Consider the following 15,765-nt stretch of genomic DNA (forward strand, 5'->3'; position numbering starts at 1 on the left):
TAATTGTATAGTTGTATAACATTTGTAGTAGAAAGGGAGTCATGGAAGACAGTTAAAAGAATTGGTTTAACTACTTTTTGGTTATTTTCTATAAAATGGCTCTAATGCATACTAAGAGTTATAGGATAGACCATAGTTTAACAGCAGTTTAATGTTTTGAGGTAGAGACTGGTTGCTTTGAGAATCTTGACATGTTATAGGATTTTTGTGGTTGTAAAGTGCATCTTGCATGTTTGATCAGTGCTATAGTGTCTGTTTATTTGGAAGAAACAGTATGATTGTAAGTTTGCTTTATAATGCAAATGGTTAGGATGTATGAATTATGTGTTTATGTGCGAGTGCCATGTTAGTTTGATCACATGTTTAAATTATTTCCAGGACCGCAACTGCAAAAGACTATTTCAAATTAACTGTTTGATAACTTCTTCTTGGACGTTGTCAAATTCCACATAAATATATTTTGCCCCTTGTTGTACCTGACATCCTTGGTACAGTTTTCCCTGGTCTTTTGCCTTCCAGCCTCCTGTTTTGGCTGGAATTAGGATTCTGTGTCCTTCACCACTGCTAACCCGTGCTAACGTGCTTGTGCTCCCTCCCATAAGAATGGTAACAGTGGCATATTTAATTTACTTGTAAGTCCCTAGTAACATGGTACTACATGCACCCAGGTCCTTCAAATTAAATACTACCAGTAGGCTTGCAGCACTGATTGTGCCAATCACTTAAGTAGCCTTTAAAACATGTCCCAAGCTGCCATTGCAGCATGTGTGTGCAGTTTGAGCTGCCATTTTGACCCAACAAAATAAACTTTTTTTCAGGCCTAAACCTTCCTTTTTTGTGCATACAAGCCACCCTTAGGGAAAACCCTAATCATCCCATAAGGCAGGGTGCAGTGTATTTAAAAAGTTGGACATTGACTTTTAAGTTTTACATGTCTTGGTAGCGAAAAACTCATTTTGTTTTTCACTGCTGCAAGGCCTACCTCTCCTATAAGATACATTTAATAAGCGATAACTTTCAAATGGAAACAGATAGGCAGATCGAGTTTGGCGTGTACATTTTTTTTAATTTTAAGCCTTCTTTAATGAAAAAATAAAGCCATTGCTGTCCTGGTGAATGCTACATTGAAGGAATCTTTTAATAGCCGGTTTCAAGCACACCAGACTTGCATGCAAACATTAGATTACGAAAGGCCTGGTGTGCAGCATGCCCACCGGCACGTACTTTTGTTTTGCACATCATTGGTGCGTGCATTTGCCACTGTTATTTATGGCATGTGTCTGCAAAAAGGCATCCGTGATATGATTGAGTCCTTTACACCCCTTTCAAGAGGACCGGCCAGAGAGTCTCAGCTGAGGGGGTTGTGAGCTGTGATTCATTCAGAAGCCATCAAGCCATTGAGCTTTCGAAGCAGGAAGCGTGACTCATTCAGTAAACACAGAGCTGTGTTACATTGCCACACAGGTTTGTGTTACCAAGTACTTGCGGATCTTGGGGTAGGTTATATTCGAAATTAATGTTGCTTCTTTGACATGCTCCAGAGTTGAATTAATAACACGCAATCGCTGCCTAACACGGTGCCAAATCTGCAGCAGCCTTTTCCAATGGGAACAGCCCATGGTGACAGTGCACTCTGTGCATCCAGAGTCAGAAAGACAGTACAGGAAGACCAGCAGAATTAGCTTGAGAGACAAGTGTTACAGTATTAGTTTCCTTGGAAATACAGCTATCCAAATCAAGGCGCGCTGTATGGTCCCACAAGATTGGGGGGGCATCAGTGGCACTCTCAATTCTTCGAATTGACGTGGGTAGGTGATCAGAGGTGGGCAAGTCACATTGGCACACTTAATTGCTTTTAGTCTACCCATGAATGAGTCAAATAGTCTCTTGAGTGCTGGGTATAGTCAGCGTTTGTGATGTTGAAACTGACCTAACCTCCAAAGTCACTACAGCAGTAGTGGCATACACTGGACTGCCAACTGAATTGGGCAGCACTTTATCCTTACGGTGCACAGTACGCAAGGAGTCCTTTTTTACTTTTCCCTGGGTGTGAGCTGGGAAAAAAATAGTCAAAGGCTTTACAGCATTAACTGGATCTGAATCATCAATAGTTACAAGTTCATGTGAAATACAAGGATTAAATCTCCTCCATCAGGAGGACCCAGATGTATTTAATCAACTCAGGTTAGTTTATGCAGCACTGGGGCAGGCGACTTCTGATGCAACAAAACCTGTTTGGTGGCACCTAGGCTTTCCTTAACATTACTGATCTTATAGTTGAGGGCCCCCATAGCACTATTTAATTTTTTTTATAAAGAGGGTGCCTGAGGAAGAGGTGTACTGCCTCTCAGTTCCAGAGGCAGTGGTGCCCCGACACAATGCATACATGGGCACTAGAACATCCCAGGGAGAAATACACCACACCCCCACAAGGTTAGGACTGGAGCTGTGCTTCCCTATAGCAGCAGATACTTTAAATGTGCCTATTACCAGTGGAATGCTCTGCTAAAATAGTTTCCATTGATTTCAGGCTGAAAATGAATGATTATGAGTAAAATACAGTGCCCCAAAAATGCCGCTAAATTTTGATATTTGTGCCGCTAAATTTCCATATTTGTGCCGCTAAATTTACTAATCCATGACGCAATATCCTTGGGGGGTCTGGTTGTGGATCCAGGAAGCTTCCAGAACTTTCCACCACAGAAATGTGAGGAAAATGCTTTTTTAAAAATAAAGTTTGAGGTTTGCAAGGGATTCTGAGTAACAGAACCTGGCGACAGCCTGACAAGTCATCCTATCCTCTATCACCCTGGGTGTCTAGTTTTAAAAACTGTATAGGTTTGCTAGATTTGCGGCAGAGCTAGGGCTCAAAATCTTGGGCTAGTCACTTTGCAAAAAAAATCGGGTCCGTTTTCACTATGAAAATATGGTATGTCCCACGGTGCGTTTTGGGCCATTTCCTGTCACGGGCACTAGGCCTACCCACACAACCAAGATACCATTTTTTTGTAAGACTTCAGGGAATGTGGGGTGGGTGGAATGTTGTGGATCTTCACAGATTCCAGGGCTTTTCACCATAGAAATGTGAGGAAAATGTTTTTGTTTATACACAGTTTGAGGTTTACAAGGGATTCATTTAACAGAACCTGGTGAGAGCAAGACAAGTCACCCCATACTGTATTCCCCTGGCTGTCTAGTGTTAAAAAATGTATAGGTTGTCTAGATTTCCCTAGGTTCCGGAAGAGTTGGGATTCAAAATCTACAGCTAGGCACTTTGCAAAAAAAGGGTCAATTTTCACTGAAAATGTGGTGTGTCCATATTTTGTTTTGGGCTGTTTCCTGTCACGGGCACTCGGCCTACCCACACAAGTGAGGTACCATTTTTCTCTCAAGACTTTGAGAAATGGGGGGTGGGTAAATTTTGGTGGATCCACACACATTCCAGAACTTTCCACCACAGAAATGTGAGGCAAATGTGTCTTTTATTTGGACACAGTTTGAGGTTTGTAAGGGATTCTGGGTATCAGAACCTGGTGAGAGCCAGACAAGTCAACCAAATTTGGATTGCCCTGGAAGTCTAGTGTTAAAAATGTATAGGTTTGCTAGGTTTCCCTATGTGCCAGCAGAGCTAGGGTTCAAAATCTACAGCTAGTTACCTTGGAAAAAAAAGGGTCAGTTTTCACTGTTAAAATGAAGTGAGTTCATGTTATGTTTTGAGCCGTTTCCTGTTGCGGGCACTAGGCCTACCTACTTAAGTGAGGTACCATTTTTATTGGGAGACTTAGGGGAACACAGAATTGTAGAGAAATTACCCATTTGCTTTAGATACATTTCTGCCTTCTAAATGAAAGACCATGTGTAAAAAAGAAGTCACTTTGAAAAATGCTCTAATATTCTCATGCTAGTATGGTTACTCACAATTTCGGAAATGTGCAAATAGCTACTGTTTCTAAACTCTATACTTTGTTCAATATTAGAGCTACATAGATGTCTTTCATGCCAAATTTTTCACCGTATATATTTTTCCAAATTAATTGCTATGTAGCCGGTACATAATAAAAAACCATTGCAAGACGCTGCTCAGTTATTGGCTCTGGGTTCGTCGGGTTCTTGGTGAACCTACAAGTCATATATATCCCCACAACCAGAAAGGTCCAGCAGATGTAATGGTATATGTCTTTCAAACATCTGTCATATTTAGAAGAAGTTACAGGTGAAAACGTTGGCACAGATGGCTGTTTTTTTAAACTTTTCCTATTTTGAACTGTTAGTTTCTATAACGAAACCTTGAAGGATCTACACAAATGACCCCTTGCTGAATTTTATCTACTTTTCTAAAATGTATAGCTTTTCAGGATCCATTATTGCTTTCCTACCCATTTCTACCATTAACTGGAAGAAGGTTGAAAGCCCAAAAAAATTGCTAAAATAGGCTATGTCCCTATAAAATGCAAAAACTGTGTTGAAAATGTTGGTTTTCTGACAAAAGTCTGTCAGTCCCTGAAAGGTGGGAAAATGGTGATTTGAGCCTCACAATCCCTTTGTTGATACCATTTGCAGGACGCTTTCATTTGCAGCACTTTTTTCCCATCCCCCCCCCAAAAAAACACAATGTAACTATTTTGGCTAATTTCTGCGTCCCCTCCAGGGGAAACCACAAACCCTGGGTACCTTTAGAATACCCATGATGTTGTAAGAAAAGGACGCAAATTTAGCATGTATACCTTATGGGGTCAAAAAGTTACAGGGGCCTAAGAGTGAACTACCCCAAATAGCCAAAAAGGCTTAGCACAGGGGAGAAGGATTAGCAGTGAAGGCGTTAAACAATATAAGGCGCTCCATAAGAACTAGGGGTGAGCGCAAAATCCGTTCCGCTCGTGGATTTTGCGAATTTTCGGTAAATTCGATCCGCGAACTCCTGCGAATTTACCGCGAATTCGCAAATCCGCGAGCTGCGGATTCCGGGGGCAAAAGTTGAAGCCTGGCTGGCCTGTTTTAACTATTTTACGATGGCGCCGGCAAGCTGCCAGCGCCATCCAAAAATTGTTACTAAGTTGGCTTCAACAGGAAGCTCTAATAGATAAAATAAAGCAGGTGCTCCCACCTGCTTTATTTTATCTATTAGAGCTTCCTGTTGAAGCTAATTTAGTAAGTATTTTAGGATGGCGCTGGCAGCTTGCCGGCGCCATCGTAAAATATTTACAACATGCCCTTCCTGTGACTTCAGTGACTCATTCATCAGCCCAAAAACAATCGTGAGCGTCGTCGAGGCAGGTGTGCCTTCTTCCCAAATCTACCGTGGAAAATCAGCTGTTATAGAGGCCTTTGCATCCTTGACTTTCACGTGCGCAATCCTCGTGCTGTTCCTGTGGCCAGGAGCTGAAGGGACCCCTGCACCCCTCGGGGCGCCTGACTTTGGGCTTGGAAGCCCCCCCCACACACTCGCGGTGTGCACCGTCTTCCCGCCATTGACCCACTATGATGGACAGCTCACCCAAGGGAACCCTGCGCCCCTCGAGGCGATTGCATAGTAACACACACATGGCCGCTGAAACTAGCTGAAGCTCAAATGAAGTGACTCATTCATCAGCCCAAAAACAATCGTGAGCGTCGTCGAGGCAGGTGTGCCTTCTTCCCAAATCTACCGTGGAAAATCAGCTGTGATAGAGGCCTTTGCATCCTTGACTTTCACAAGCGCAATCCTCTTGCTGTTCCTGTGGCCAGGAGCTGAAGGGACCCCTGCACCCCTCGGGGCGCCTGACTTTGGGCTTGGAAGCCCCCCCCCCAACACACACTCGCAGTATGCACCGTCTTTCCACCATTGACCCACTTTGATGGACAGCTCACCCAAGGGAACACTGCGCCCCTCGGGGCGATTGCATAGTAACACACACATGGCCGCTGAAACTAGTTGAAGCTCAAATGAAGTGACTCATTCAGTAGGGCAAATCCGCGGATCCGCAAATCCGCCGATTTTGCGGATCGATCCGCAAAATCCGCGGATCGTGGATCCGCAAACTCCGCCCATACCTAATAAGAACTATAGAAGTTCTTAAACACTTTTGCTAAGCTAGACCTAAAGCTAAAGAAACACACGCATCTCAATTTTCCAAAAGTACAGGAAGCTTCCTGGAAAATGTTTGTAAGAAACATGCCAAGTTACACTTTCAAGATAGAGGCAGAAAGGCCCAACTAAATGTTTAGAATTTAACAATATAAACAGGGCCCACAAGGCAGGGCTTCCCACTCTCCCCCCTTCTTTTTAATTTGTACATCGAGCCATTTGCTCAGGTTTTAGAGAAGATGTCAACATTCCTTCCTTTAAATTCGAAGGGTGGGAAAGGCGGGTAGACCTTTATGCAGACGACATTCTTATTTTTACATCTGACCTGGATTTAGCGTTCCCTACAGTTATTAAGCGCGCAGAGGAGTTTGGGCGAGTTTCTGGGTATGCGGTAAATGCAAGCAAAACAGAAATATTGGCCTGGAATATCAGTAACATACAACTTGACGTGACCTCCTCCATGCGATATATTGGAATTCGTATCACTCAAGAGGTTGGGAGCATAGCGCAAAACAACATTGACCGGGTCTTCAAAGAATGTCAGAAAAAATTTAAATCTTGGGACTACCTCCCGTTAACTATACTAGGGAGGATAAACCTAGTGAAGATGTCTATTCTTCCTAAGTACGCATTTATTTTTAACACCACCCCTCTGACCTTTGATACTAAACAACGACAAAAGTCAGTGAGAGATCAATTCCTTTACCTAGAAATATAAAGCCACTAGATTGGCATGGAAGAAGTTGAGAAGGAGGATGGAAAAGGGTGGGCTGGCACTACCTGACTTGCAGTACTATGCATGGGCCTTTCAGTTGTCCCATTCCAGAATGCTTTTGAAAACACCATCTAGTTCATCAATAGGAATAATGTTTCAGGCCATGTTAGTAGGGGCTGACTTACCAACTGATGGATATTTGTTTAAGTTTGGGGACCAAAAACTCTTCAAAAAAGTCAAATTTAAAATTCTCCAATCTCTGGCTAGAGCCTGGATGCAGATTAAGAAGAAAATAGGGCTTTCTTATTTTTCAAATGTTGCACCTTTATGGGAATCCCCAGGTTTACCATCGTGTCTACAGGACAGTCTGGCTACTCCTGTGAAGGATGCTGGGATTGTAAGGTGGGGAGATCTGCTGGCAGGGGGTTCAATGGTGATATGGGAAGAGACAGGATAGGGTAGGCCCTGGCCTATCTAGGTTCAAACATATGCAGCTTAATAGCTAGGCTCCGGCTTTATGTAGGAAAGGTGTCCCCCTGGGGAAAGTCAACAATCTGGAACATCAGTTGGTGGTGAGGAAAGGGGGTGGTAAAGAGGTCGCACTTTGGTACTTGAGCATTTTGGAGGAGGTTGATGGGGATGTCATCCTCTCTGATGAATTGTGGGGGGGGGGGGGTGAGCTGGGTCTTCAGTGTGAGCAGCTATGGACGAATTCATTCACCCTTCTGTATAAGATTGTTAAACCAGCATGGCTGAGGCGCAACAATCTTTTCACAGTACATCGTGCTTACCTTTCTCCCCTAAGGCTATCAAAATTCTAGCCAGGAAAGACATGCAACAAATGCAATCTGAAGCATCGGACGTGCATATGTTTAAGGACTGTCCCCCCATTTGCATATTTTGGGAGAAAGTAACGTCGTCGCTGGACTCTATTCTTAATACATCGTTCTCTATTACTCTGCCGTTAATTATTTTTGGCGCAGATGAAAATATCTCCGGCCAGGCAAGATCTTTCCTTTTTTACACAATTCTTCTAGCAAGAAGACAAATCCTTAAGTTCTGGGTAGACACTGCTGCACCAATGCACTCAGGCTGGCTGATGTCCCTATACGAAACATGTAAAGTGGACCAGGCTAGAACTTATAGTAAAAAAAAATGTGGCTTTTTGGGACCTGTTGGTACAGTGGAGATAGGGTTTCCGGGTTTTTTTCCCCCAGGTCCTATGATATGCCTCCTTCACTCCATGGACCTTGTGTCATCGGTCTCTCCGGTAACTGTAAAGGCCCAACAGGTTGAAACATACCTTGATGGAGTAATTTCATCAGCACCCACTCCCCCTCTTGTTTTGGATTCCTCTTCCGCCAATATGTCATTCGTGCCCCGGAATGAGAGATAATCTAAAATCTGGTGTCTCTCAAATTAAGGCACGTAATGTGGTCGGTGTTTCCTTAAAGAGTGCAAGGCAAATGAGGACAAAAAAAACAAATATGAACAGGGCCAAGCTACATTGTTACTGTATAATCATATATATTGTAATTTCTTTACAAAATTGGTCACTTAGACATTCATCATTTAAAATCGGAAGCAGCTGAAAAACTTCTTGAACTGGTTATATATTATCGCATAAGTGGATGAACCAAGTTGATTAATGTACTTGTTTCAGTAGTTTACGTTGGTCCTCTTTACCACGTTTTCATAATTGCTACAGGTAGTGAAGTTTCATGCTGTAAATATTATATAATTTGCCTGGTTGTATAACACCCTTTTACCATTAACATAAAATTACACACTGAGGAAAAAATGGAAATGCGAGTCGTACACTACAAAGGTATGCTAGCAAATTGTAAATATACTTTGCTAATTTGTCATGTCTATACATGTTTTTAAAGCAAAGATCTTATGGAAAAAATGGAAGTCATGTTGCAGAGTCCTGCTGATTCACAAAAGGAGAAGTCATATCGAAATAAGATCTGGAAAGGGTTCCTCATTTGCATACCTTACTCTGCCAGCATTGGAGGTACAGCCACTCTAACGGGGACAGCACCAAACCTCATTCTCCTTGGACAGCTAAAAAGGTACTTCTGAAAAATGTGCCATTATTTTTATTCATTTGTGTAGCCATTCATTTAATAATCATTATTGTGAAATGCATGATTCTCCAGGTTCTGTCCTCTACTGGCAGATAAAGGTATATATTGTGAATAGATTGGACAGGTGGCATCAGGCATGAGCTTGGCCCTCCAAATTGGAAATTGGCAGTATTAATGGACGCAGACTACAATGACAGCTCCCATCAATATGCAAAGGGATGGAATGCACAACCATAGAAAACTGGCTAAATATCTTAGGGCCATATGTATCAAGGCAAAATGGGTTCGCAAACTCCGAAATTAGCAGAATTCTTGCCTTTGCGAACCTTTTTCGCTAAATGGTATGTATGAAACATTTTGTTGCAAAATAAGGAATCGCTAAATTTGCCATTCCTTATTTTGCGATTGCATTTAAGGAATTGCAAATTTTGCGATTCCTTAAATGCAATGTATCAAGGAAAAAAACATTCCAAAATGCCATTAAGGAATCGCAAATTACCACCAACTTCTAGTTAGTGGTAAGTTGCGAATTCTTTCAAAAAAGCATTATTTTAAAAATCAAAAGGTGCCATGTGACGCTCTTACATGCCCTTAGGGCATGTATGTGCGCCATATGCGCACACATGTCATTTTCAGGGGTGCAGCAGGGTGTTCTTGAGACACCCCTGCACCCTTGAAAATATTCACAATTTGCGATTACCAATTGCGATTCGCAATTTCCCCTTCATTCCTATGGGCCTCCTGGCCCATAGAAATGAATGGGAAATTATTCCTTAATTGCGATTAGCAATTTGCTAATCGCAATTATGGAATTTTAAGGAATCGCTAATCAGAAGCAATTTTCTACATACATACCATTTTGCGATTTCTAAATAGCGATTCCTTAAAAATCGCTAATTAGGAATCGCAAAACGGAATGTTGATACATATGGCCCATAATGACAGACGCTTCGATGGTTATGTGCTCTGTTCCATTTGAGCATTTTTTTCATTATATTACAGCTCTCAAGTTACCACATGCCGGGATGGTTAGCCGGTGTAGTCCTAAGATGTTTTTTTCATTCAAGTAAGGGGATTCTGTCTTTTTTTGCATTATAATTGCAGGATTTTCAGGCACTTTTATGGAAAACACCCCAGAAACAGATGAATTTCTTTCAAGTCAGATCGACTTGGTCATTGAGTTACATTGGTGTAAAGGGGCGAAGTCATTTTGCAGCTAAAGAGGGAGAAGCCGAGCATATCCAGAGTTGTCTGGTAATGTGTTGTGGTGTGGAGACACATGCAGCATAGGTGCAAAGTAGACCCTTGTCCTGGGTGACACCAGTCCTAGCTTTCTAGTACTCAGCACTTTGAATACTGGGATTTATAAGCACATAATTGTTCTCAGACCTGTATCTTGTGTGTTTGTGTGATAGGCATAGAAAACAATTGCATTTCCATCACCCGGTTATCGAGTCTGTTTTTCATGGCCTCAAACGCAGTGATTTTCTACCCCACAACAAAAGGTATCTACAAGGCATTGGAATTCACATTATTTGAAATGGAAAATGCAGTAAGAGTTGATTAATAACAATATTAATGTTAAGATGGTCTATACATAACATGATAAATGAATTGTTTCAATATTAAAAAACTAAAACTCATCCTATAAAATACATCATGTTAAATTATATCTGAATAAAAACAGTAGAACGGGAAATTTCATATAGCAATGATCAAAAAATGATATAATATTGCACATGACCCTGCTTGATAGTATTCACCATCACAACTCGTACTGTAAACCATTGTGTTAAGTAAACAATAACCTCATACAACGTGTCTCATTGTACATAAACATTCTCTCCTGATTAAATGCTGTAGTAATGGGATAAATTCATATTGAGTCACCGCTTCTCTAGATGGTTAGGATAAATCCCTCTAACCTGTATCATCATCAAATTTACGAATTCTTTCATGAAGTGCTAAGTGCTAAAGTGCTGTCTTATGTGCATATAATTACATAGATAAAGTGCTGGTGCAAAACATAAATGCACGTTGAAAATTCATCCCACAATTAAAACATATATAAACAATGCGAGTTCTCCACAACTGATCCTATAAAAACCGAAAAAAACTACATTCCATTCAATAAAAAATTTGATTCAATTGAAGAAAGGCCGAGGCTGGAACTAATACCTATTTACAAAGACATGATACAGTCATATATATGGGACATCTGGGAAACCTACCTACCAAACATACAGAAAACAGATTTATAGGGTTTCGTCTAGGTTTATTTCATCTTATCCCTATAAAAAATTATGTAAGTACTACGTGTTATTAAGGCTGTGAGGGAACTTGCTATCAAGCTCTATGATCATTCTGGACTCCATCTGTCTTAGAGCTCTTTCCCTGTCGCCACCTCTACGCAGTTTTGGAACCGTTGCCACCACAAAACAACTTAAACAGTTAAGGTCATTGTTATGCACCTGCTTGAAATGTCGGGCCACTGGATAGATCAAATCATTATTTGCGATGGCCCACTGGTGCTGTAATATTCTGACATGCACCTGTAACTTCGTGCTGCCGACATATCTTAAGCTGCAGGTGTATGTCAGAATATACACCGCAAATTCCGTCCTACAATTCAGGGTGCCCCGAATAGCTATTTCGTCTGGGCTAAACGGTGTAGAATAATGTGCCGTGTTCACACCAAACTTGCATGCTCTGATAACTGATGTGGTGATAACTCTGGCCTCGGTTTCACGATCTGCGTGCACATAGACACACTTTTGTGTAAGTGACAACTGGATAGGAAGGTAATCTGGGAGACAGTACCCCATCAGTGAGCACAATTGGCCAGTTACGCATAATGATGGACCAAGGGCCAGATGTAGGTAAATCCGATTTACCGACTTTTAAATACCGAGTCATACCGATTCGGTATTTAAAAGTCGGTAAATTGGAAGGAGGCAGATGTAGGTAAAAAATTACCGAATCTGTCAGAGTCGGTATTTACAGATTATGTAAATAACGATTCTGTATTTCCCATTGATTCCTATGGGCCTTGAACCCATAGGAATCAATGTGAAATACAGATTCGGTATTTACAGAATCGGTAAATACCGAATCCTGCAAGGGTCCAGGGGGTCTCACTTTGACACCCTCTAGCACCCCAATTCTGGACTTGTGTGCAATGTGGCACACAGACATGCCCTAAGGGCATGTCTGTGGTTCACAGTGCACAAGTGTGCATGCACAGATGTGCATGCACACCTGATTTCGGTATTTTACCACCCAATAGGATTGGGTGGTAAAATACCGATTTTTAAGGGCCTGTGGCACTCTTAGGAGTGCCACCTACATATGGTTTTTCCGAATCGGTAAATATACCGATTCGGTATTTTACCGATTCTGTAAATTTACCGATTCTGTAACTTTACAGAATCGGTAAAATATAGGCCCCCTACATCTGGAAACCCAAATACCGGTCGGTAACGGCCGAATTCGGCCGTTACCGACCGGTATTAGGGCACCTACATCTGGCCCCAAATCTTTCTCTCTTGCTTGCTGAAGGTAGTGATTAGCCTAGGTCCTGTGCTTGTAACCTTGGACCTTTCTTTATTGTTACTGGTGCTCAGCAACGATTCGCTGGTTCTCTCATTAGTTTTGTCTACTGCCTTTCTCCGGATCCCTTCACTGTACCCTCTTTGTCTGAATCTGCAAAGAGCCTCTTCAGCACATCTTTTTAGGTCTCCTTCTGTACTGCATATTCTTTTTAAACATAATAGATCCCCGTAGGGAATTTTTTTGATCAGATGTTTGGGATGGGCACTGCTGGCATGGAGTGTTAGATTGACAGCAGTGGATTTTCTAAAAAGCGTTGTCGCTAAATGCCCCTGTATGTGGTACACCTTCACATCAAGAAATTCAATGCAGTCCTTATTCACATGAGAAGTGAATTTAGGATTAGCAGTATTGTTGTTAATGCGATTGATAAACTCCATTGCACTTGTTTCATTTCCTTGCCAAACAATAAAATCATCATTGATGTATCTTAACCAGTACAAAACATGATTATTAAAATCAATAGCATGAGTTTTCTGAGGACCAGCTCCTCCCACCAGCCAACATGCAAGCATGCTTAACTGGGGGAGAAGCAGGCCCCCATAGCAACTCCTCTCTTTTGTAAGAAAACATCATTGCCAAATGAAAAATAATTATTATGTAGGCACCACGAGAACAAGCTTAAAAGCATTTTGTTGTGCTGGTTTTATTCAATGTGTCTTTTGTCCAGACAAATACTTGATTGCATTTAACCCTGTCACATGTTCAATGCTTGTATATATTCTATGTCCAGGGTGATGAACAACAATTCTTCTGACCAAGTACTCAATTGAACTTTATTCAGGAAGTCACCTGTGTCTTTTGTGTGTGTGTGTGTATATATATATATATATATATATATATATATATATATATATATATATATATATAATATGTGTGTGTGTATATATATATATATATATATATATATATGTTCAAAAATAGATGGATTTTAGTGATGGTGAGGGGTTTTTAGTGGTTCAGAAGTGGGTGGAGTTTAGGGTGGAGCTAATGGGTGGTGAGGAGTTTTTAGGGATCTGGGGAGGTTTAGTATATGTTAAGTTTTGGATGGTGAGGAGTTTTTAAGGTTCAGGAAGTGGTGAGCTTAAGGGTTGAGAGGGTTTTTAGGATAAAGCATGGCTAGGTTCTGGGAATTGCAAGGGGTTTTTAGAGCTCAGGGAAGGGTGGAGCTTGGAGGTGGGTAAGATTAGGATTTGTAAATGGGTGGATTTTAGGGGCTGTGAGGTCATTTTTATGGTTCAGAGAATGGTGACGTTTAGCTGTGGGTGAGGTGTTTTTATTGCTTCAGAGACAAGTGGAGGGCCTTTTAGGCTCCGGGATGGCTGGAGATGAGTGTGGTGAGGGGTTTCAGGCTTCAGGAATATGTAGATCTAAGGGGTGATGAGGGAATAGGTGGAGTTTAGAGTGGGAAGGTTTCTTTGGTTCAAGGATGGTTGGAGTTTAGGGATGATACGGTTTAAGGGTTCAGGGAAAGGGGAGTTTAAGGGTGTCAAGGGTGTTTAGGTGCCAGAGATTAGTGAAATTTAAGGGTGGGTAAGCATTTTAGGCGACAAGAATGGGTGGAGTTTAGGGTTGGTGAGAAGTTTTTGGCATCAGGGATGGGTGGAGTTTAGGATGGTGAGATTTCTTTTTAGGGGTAAGAGATTTCTTTTTAGGGGTAAGAGATAGATGAAGCCTAGGGGAGGTGAGCAGTTTTTAGAGTATTGAATGCGATTTTAAGATCATCCCAAGAAAATTGTTGTTTAGTGTAGCATATATGAGTCTGAGCTAATGATCCCCATTCTAACATAGCCTTAAAATCCCCCGAAAAAACACTAGAAATTCGAAATAATGGCACACAGACAAAACCTGATTTTCAATTTAGTTGGGAGGACTTATTCATGGATTTGTTCAATGCAGGTGGCACGACTTATCTAAGAGAGTCAGAATGCAGTGGATTTATGTTCACGTCTGAAATCGCAGTGTGTTTTTCAAAATTTTCCATTATCCTTGTACAAGGCGTAAACCATGTATGCAGGTATTTGCTTACACCAACTTACGTAACTTCTGTTTGCAAAGCTATTTTCCAGGTTGCGACGTGGTGAACTTCGGATCTTGGTTTTTATTCGCCTTCCCTTTGATGCTGCTTTTCCTCTTCTTTGGCTGGCTTTGGATCGCCATCTTGCATGGAGCAATCCGTATCAGGTAACTTCATTTATTTGCTCCTTTTCTGAGTGTTTACTTGAGGTGATAATTAATTGTTTTAGTTTCTTTTAATACTACACAGAGCACTTCCTACAGTACAGAAGTTTGAACACTGATTTGGTAACAACCATTCTAAATGTTCCTGAGGCGAAATCCAGTCAGAATTTTGAAGAAATAATTAAAGAAAATAAATATTTCCCAAGATATTTTGCACAGCTTCTCAATCACCCACTCCCCTTTTCAGCCAGTTATTAAAGGGTGTCGCCCCAAATTCAATAAACAAACACATCATTGTTCAAATTCAGTTAAAGCTCGTGCTAAAAATAGGAGAACTTGTTGTATTCATGTTTGTATTGAAGATAATATTTAAAATATTCTTTGTTTCCTGAATTGGAATTCATCCTTCTCTTATGGTGAGCACTGCATCTGTATAGAAAATCTAAAGTACAACATGAACTTTCTCCTGTACTTTGATGAATAAACCAAAGCCACTTAGAATCTGAAGTTAAATGGCTAATCATCAGTGAAAGCCTCAGAGGTTGTTGCCTGTTGGTCTGTTTAGACTCACACTGGCATTTTTTGTAACCAGTTTTACATCCACAAGTGCTTTCGTGGTTGGGATAAAAGCACAATCCTAGTGCTGTTGTTTGGGGCCTGAGTAGTAATAGCTGTTTTTTGTTGTTGTCCACAATCCCTATCATTGGTTTCTAAGGTCGCCAAAACGTGATTTAGGGAATCGGATTTGTTTTAGAGTACTGAGCAGTTGCATGCCAATGAACCAAAACCCTAGGGGTAGTAGAAGTGACATCACATGCCCATCCTTTGCCCCAATGCCATCATAGGAAATTACATCAAATTAATGTTTACACTTAATTCAACCAGGACGTGATGATACATGACCTTGACAGCATCACAATAATTGACTCTAATTAAGTTAGTAGCTCCTAATGTGCACAATTATACAATAACACAACAGCTACTAACAAAGAACAATGTCTAATATATATCTTTATAACTTATTTTAAATAGGGTGCTCACAAGATAGAAACATTACACATGTTGCTTTTCCCAGCATGAAAACGTATCTTTCTTCAAAACAGAAA

The 15,765-nt window shown here is 41.1% G+C and overlaps 1 protein-coding gene across 1 annotated transcript in view; it reads left to right on the forward strand.

The window, feature by feature from the left end:
* The window catches only part of SLC13A3 (solute carrier family 13 member 3), a 348,426-nt gene that overhangs the window by 192,254 nt on the left and 140,407 nt on the right, over positions 1-15,765 (forward strand). Inside the window, exons 5-6 of the mRNA XM_086932535.1 lie at positions 8,669-8,854; positions 14,537-14,662. Of these exons, the coding sequence (XP_086788661.1) occupies positions 8,669-8,854; positions 14,537-14,662 (312 nt within the window). The remainder of the gene's footprint in view (positions 1-8,668; positions 8,855-14,536; positions 14,663-15,765) is intronic.

Source organism: Lissotriton vulgaris, chromosome 7, assembly GCF_964263255.1.
Source record: "Lissotriton vulgaris chromosome 7, aLisVul1.2, whole genome shotgun sequence".
Taxonomy (NCBI): Eukaryota; Metazoa; Chordata; class Amphibia; order Caudata; family Salamandridae; genus Lissotriton; species Lissotriton vulgaris.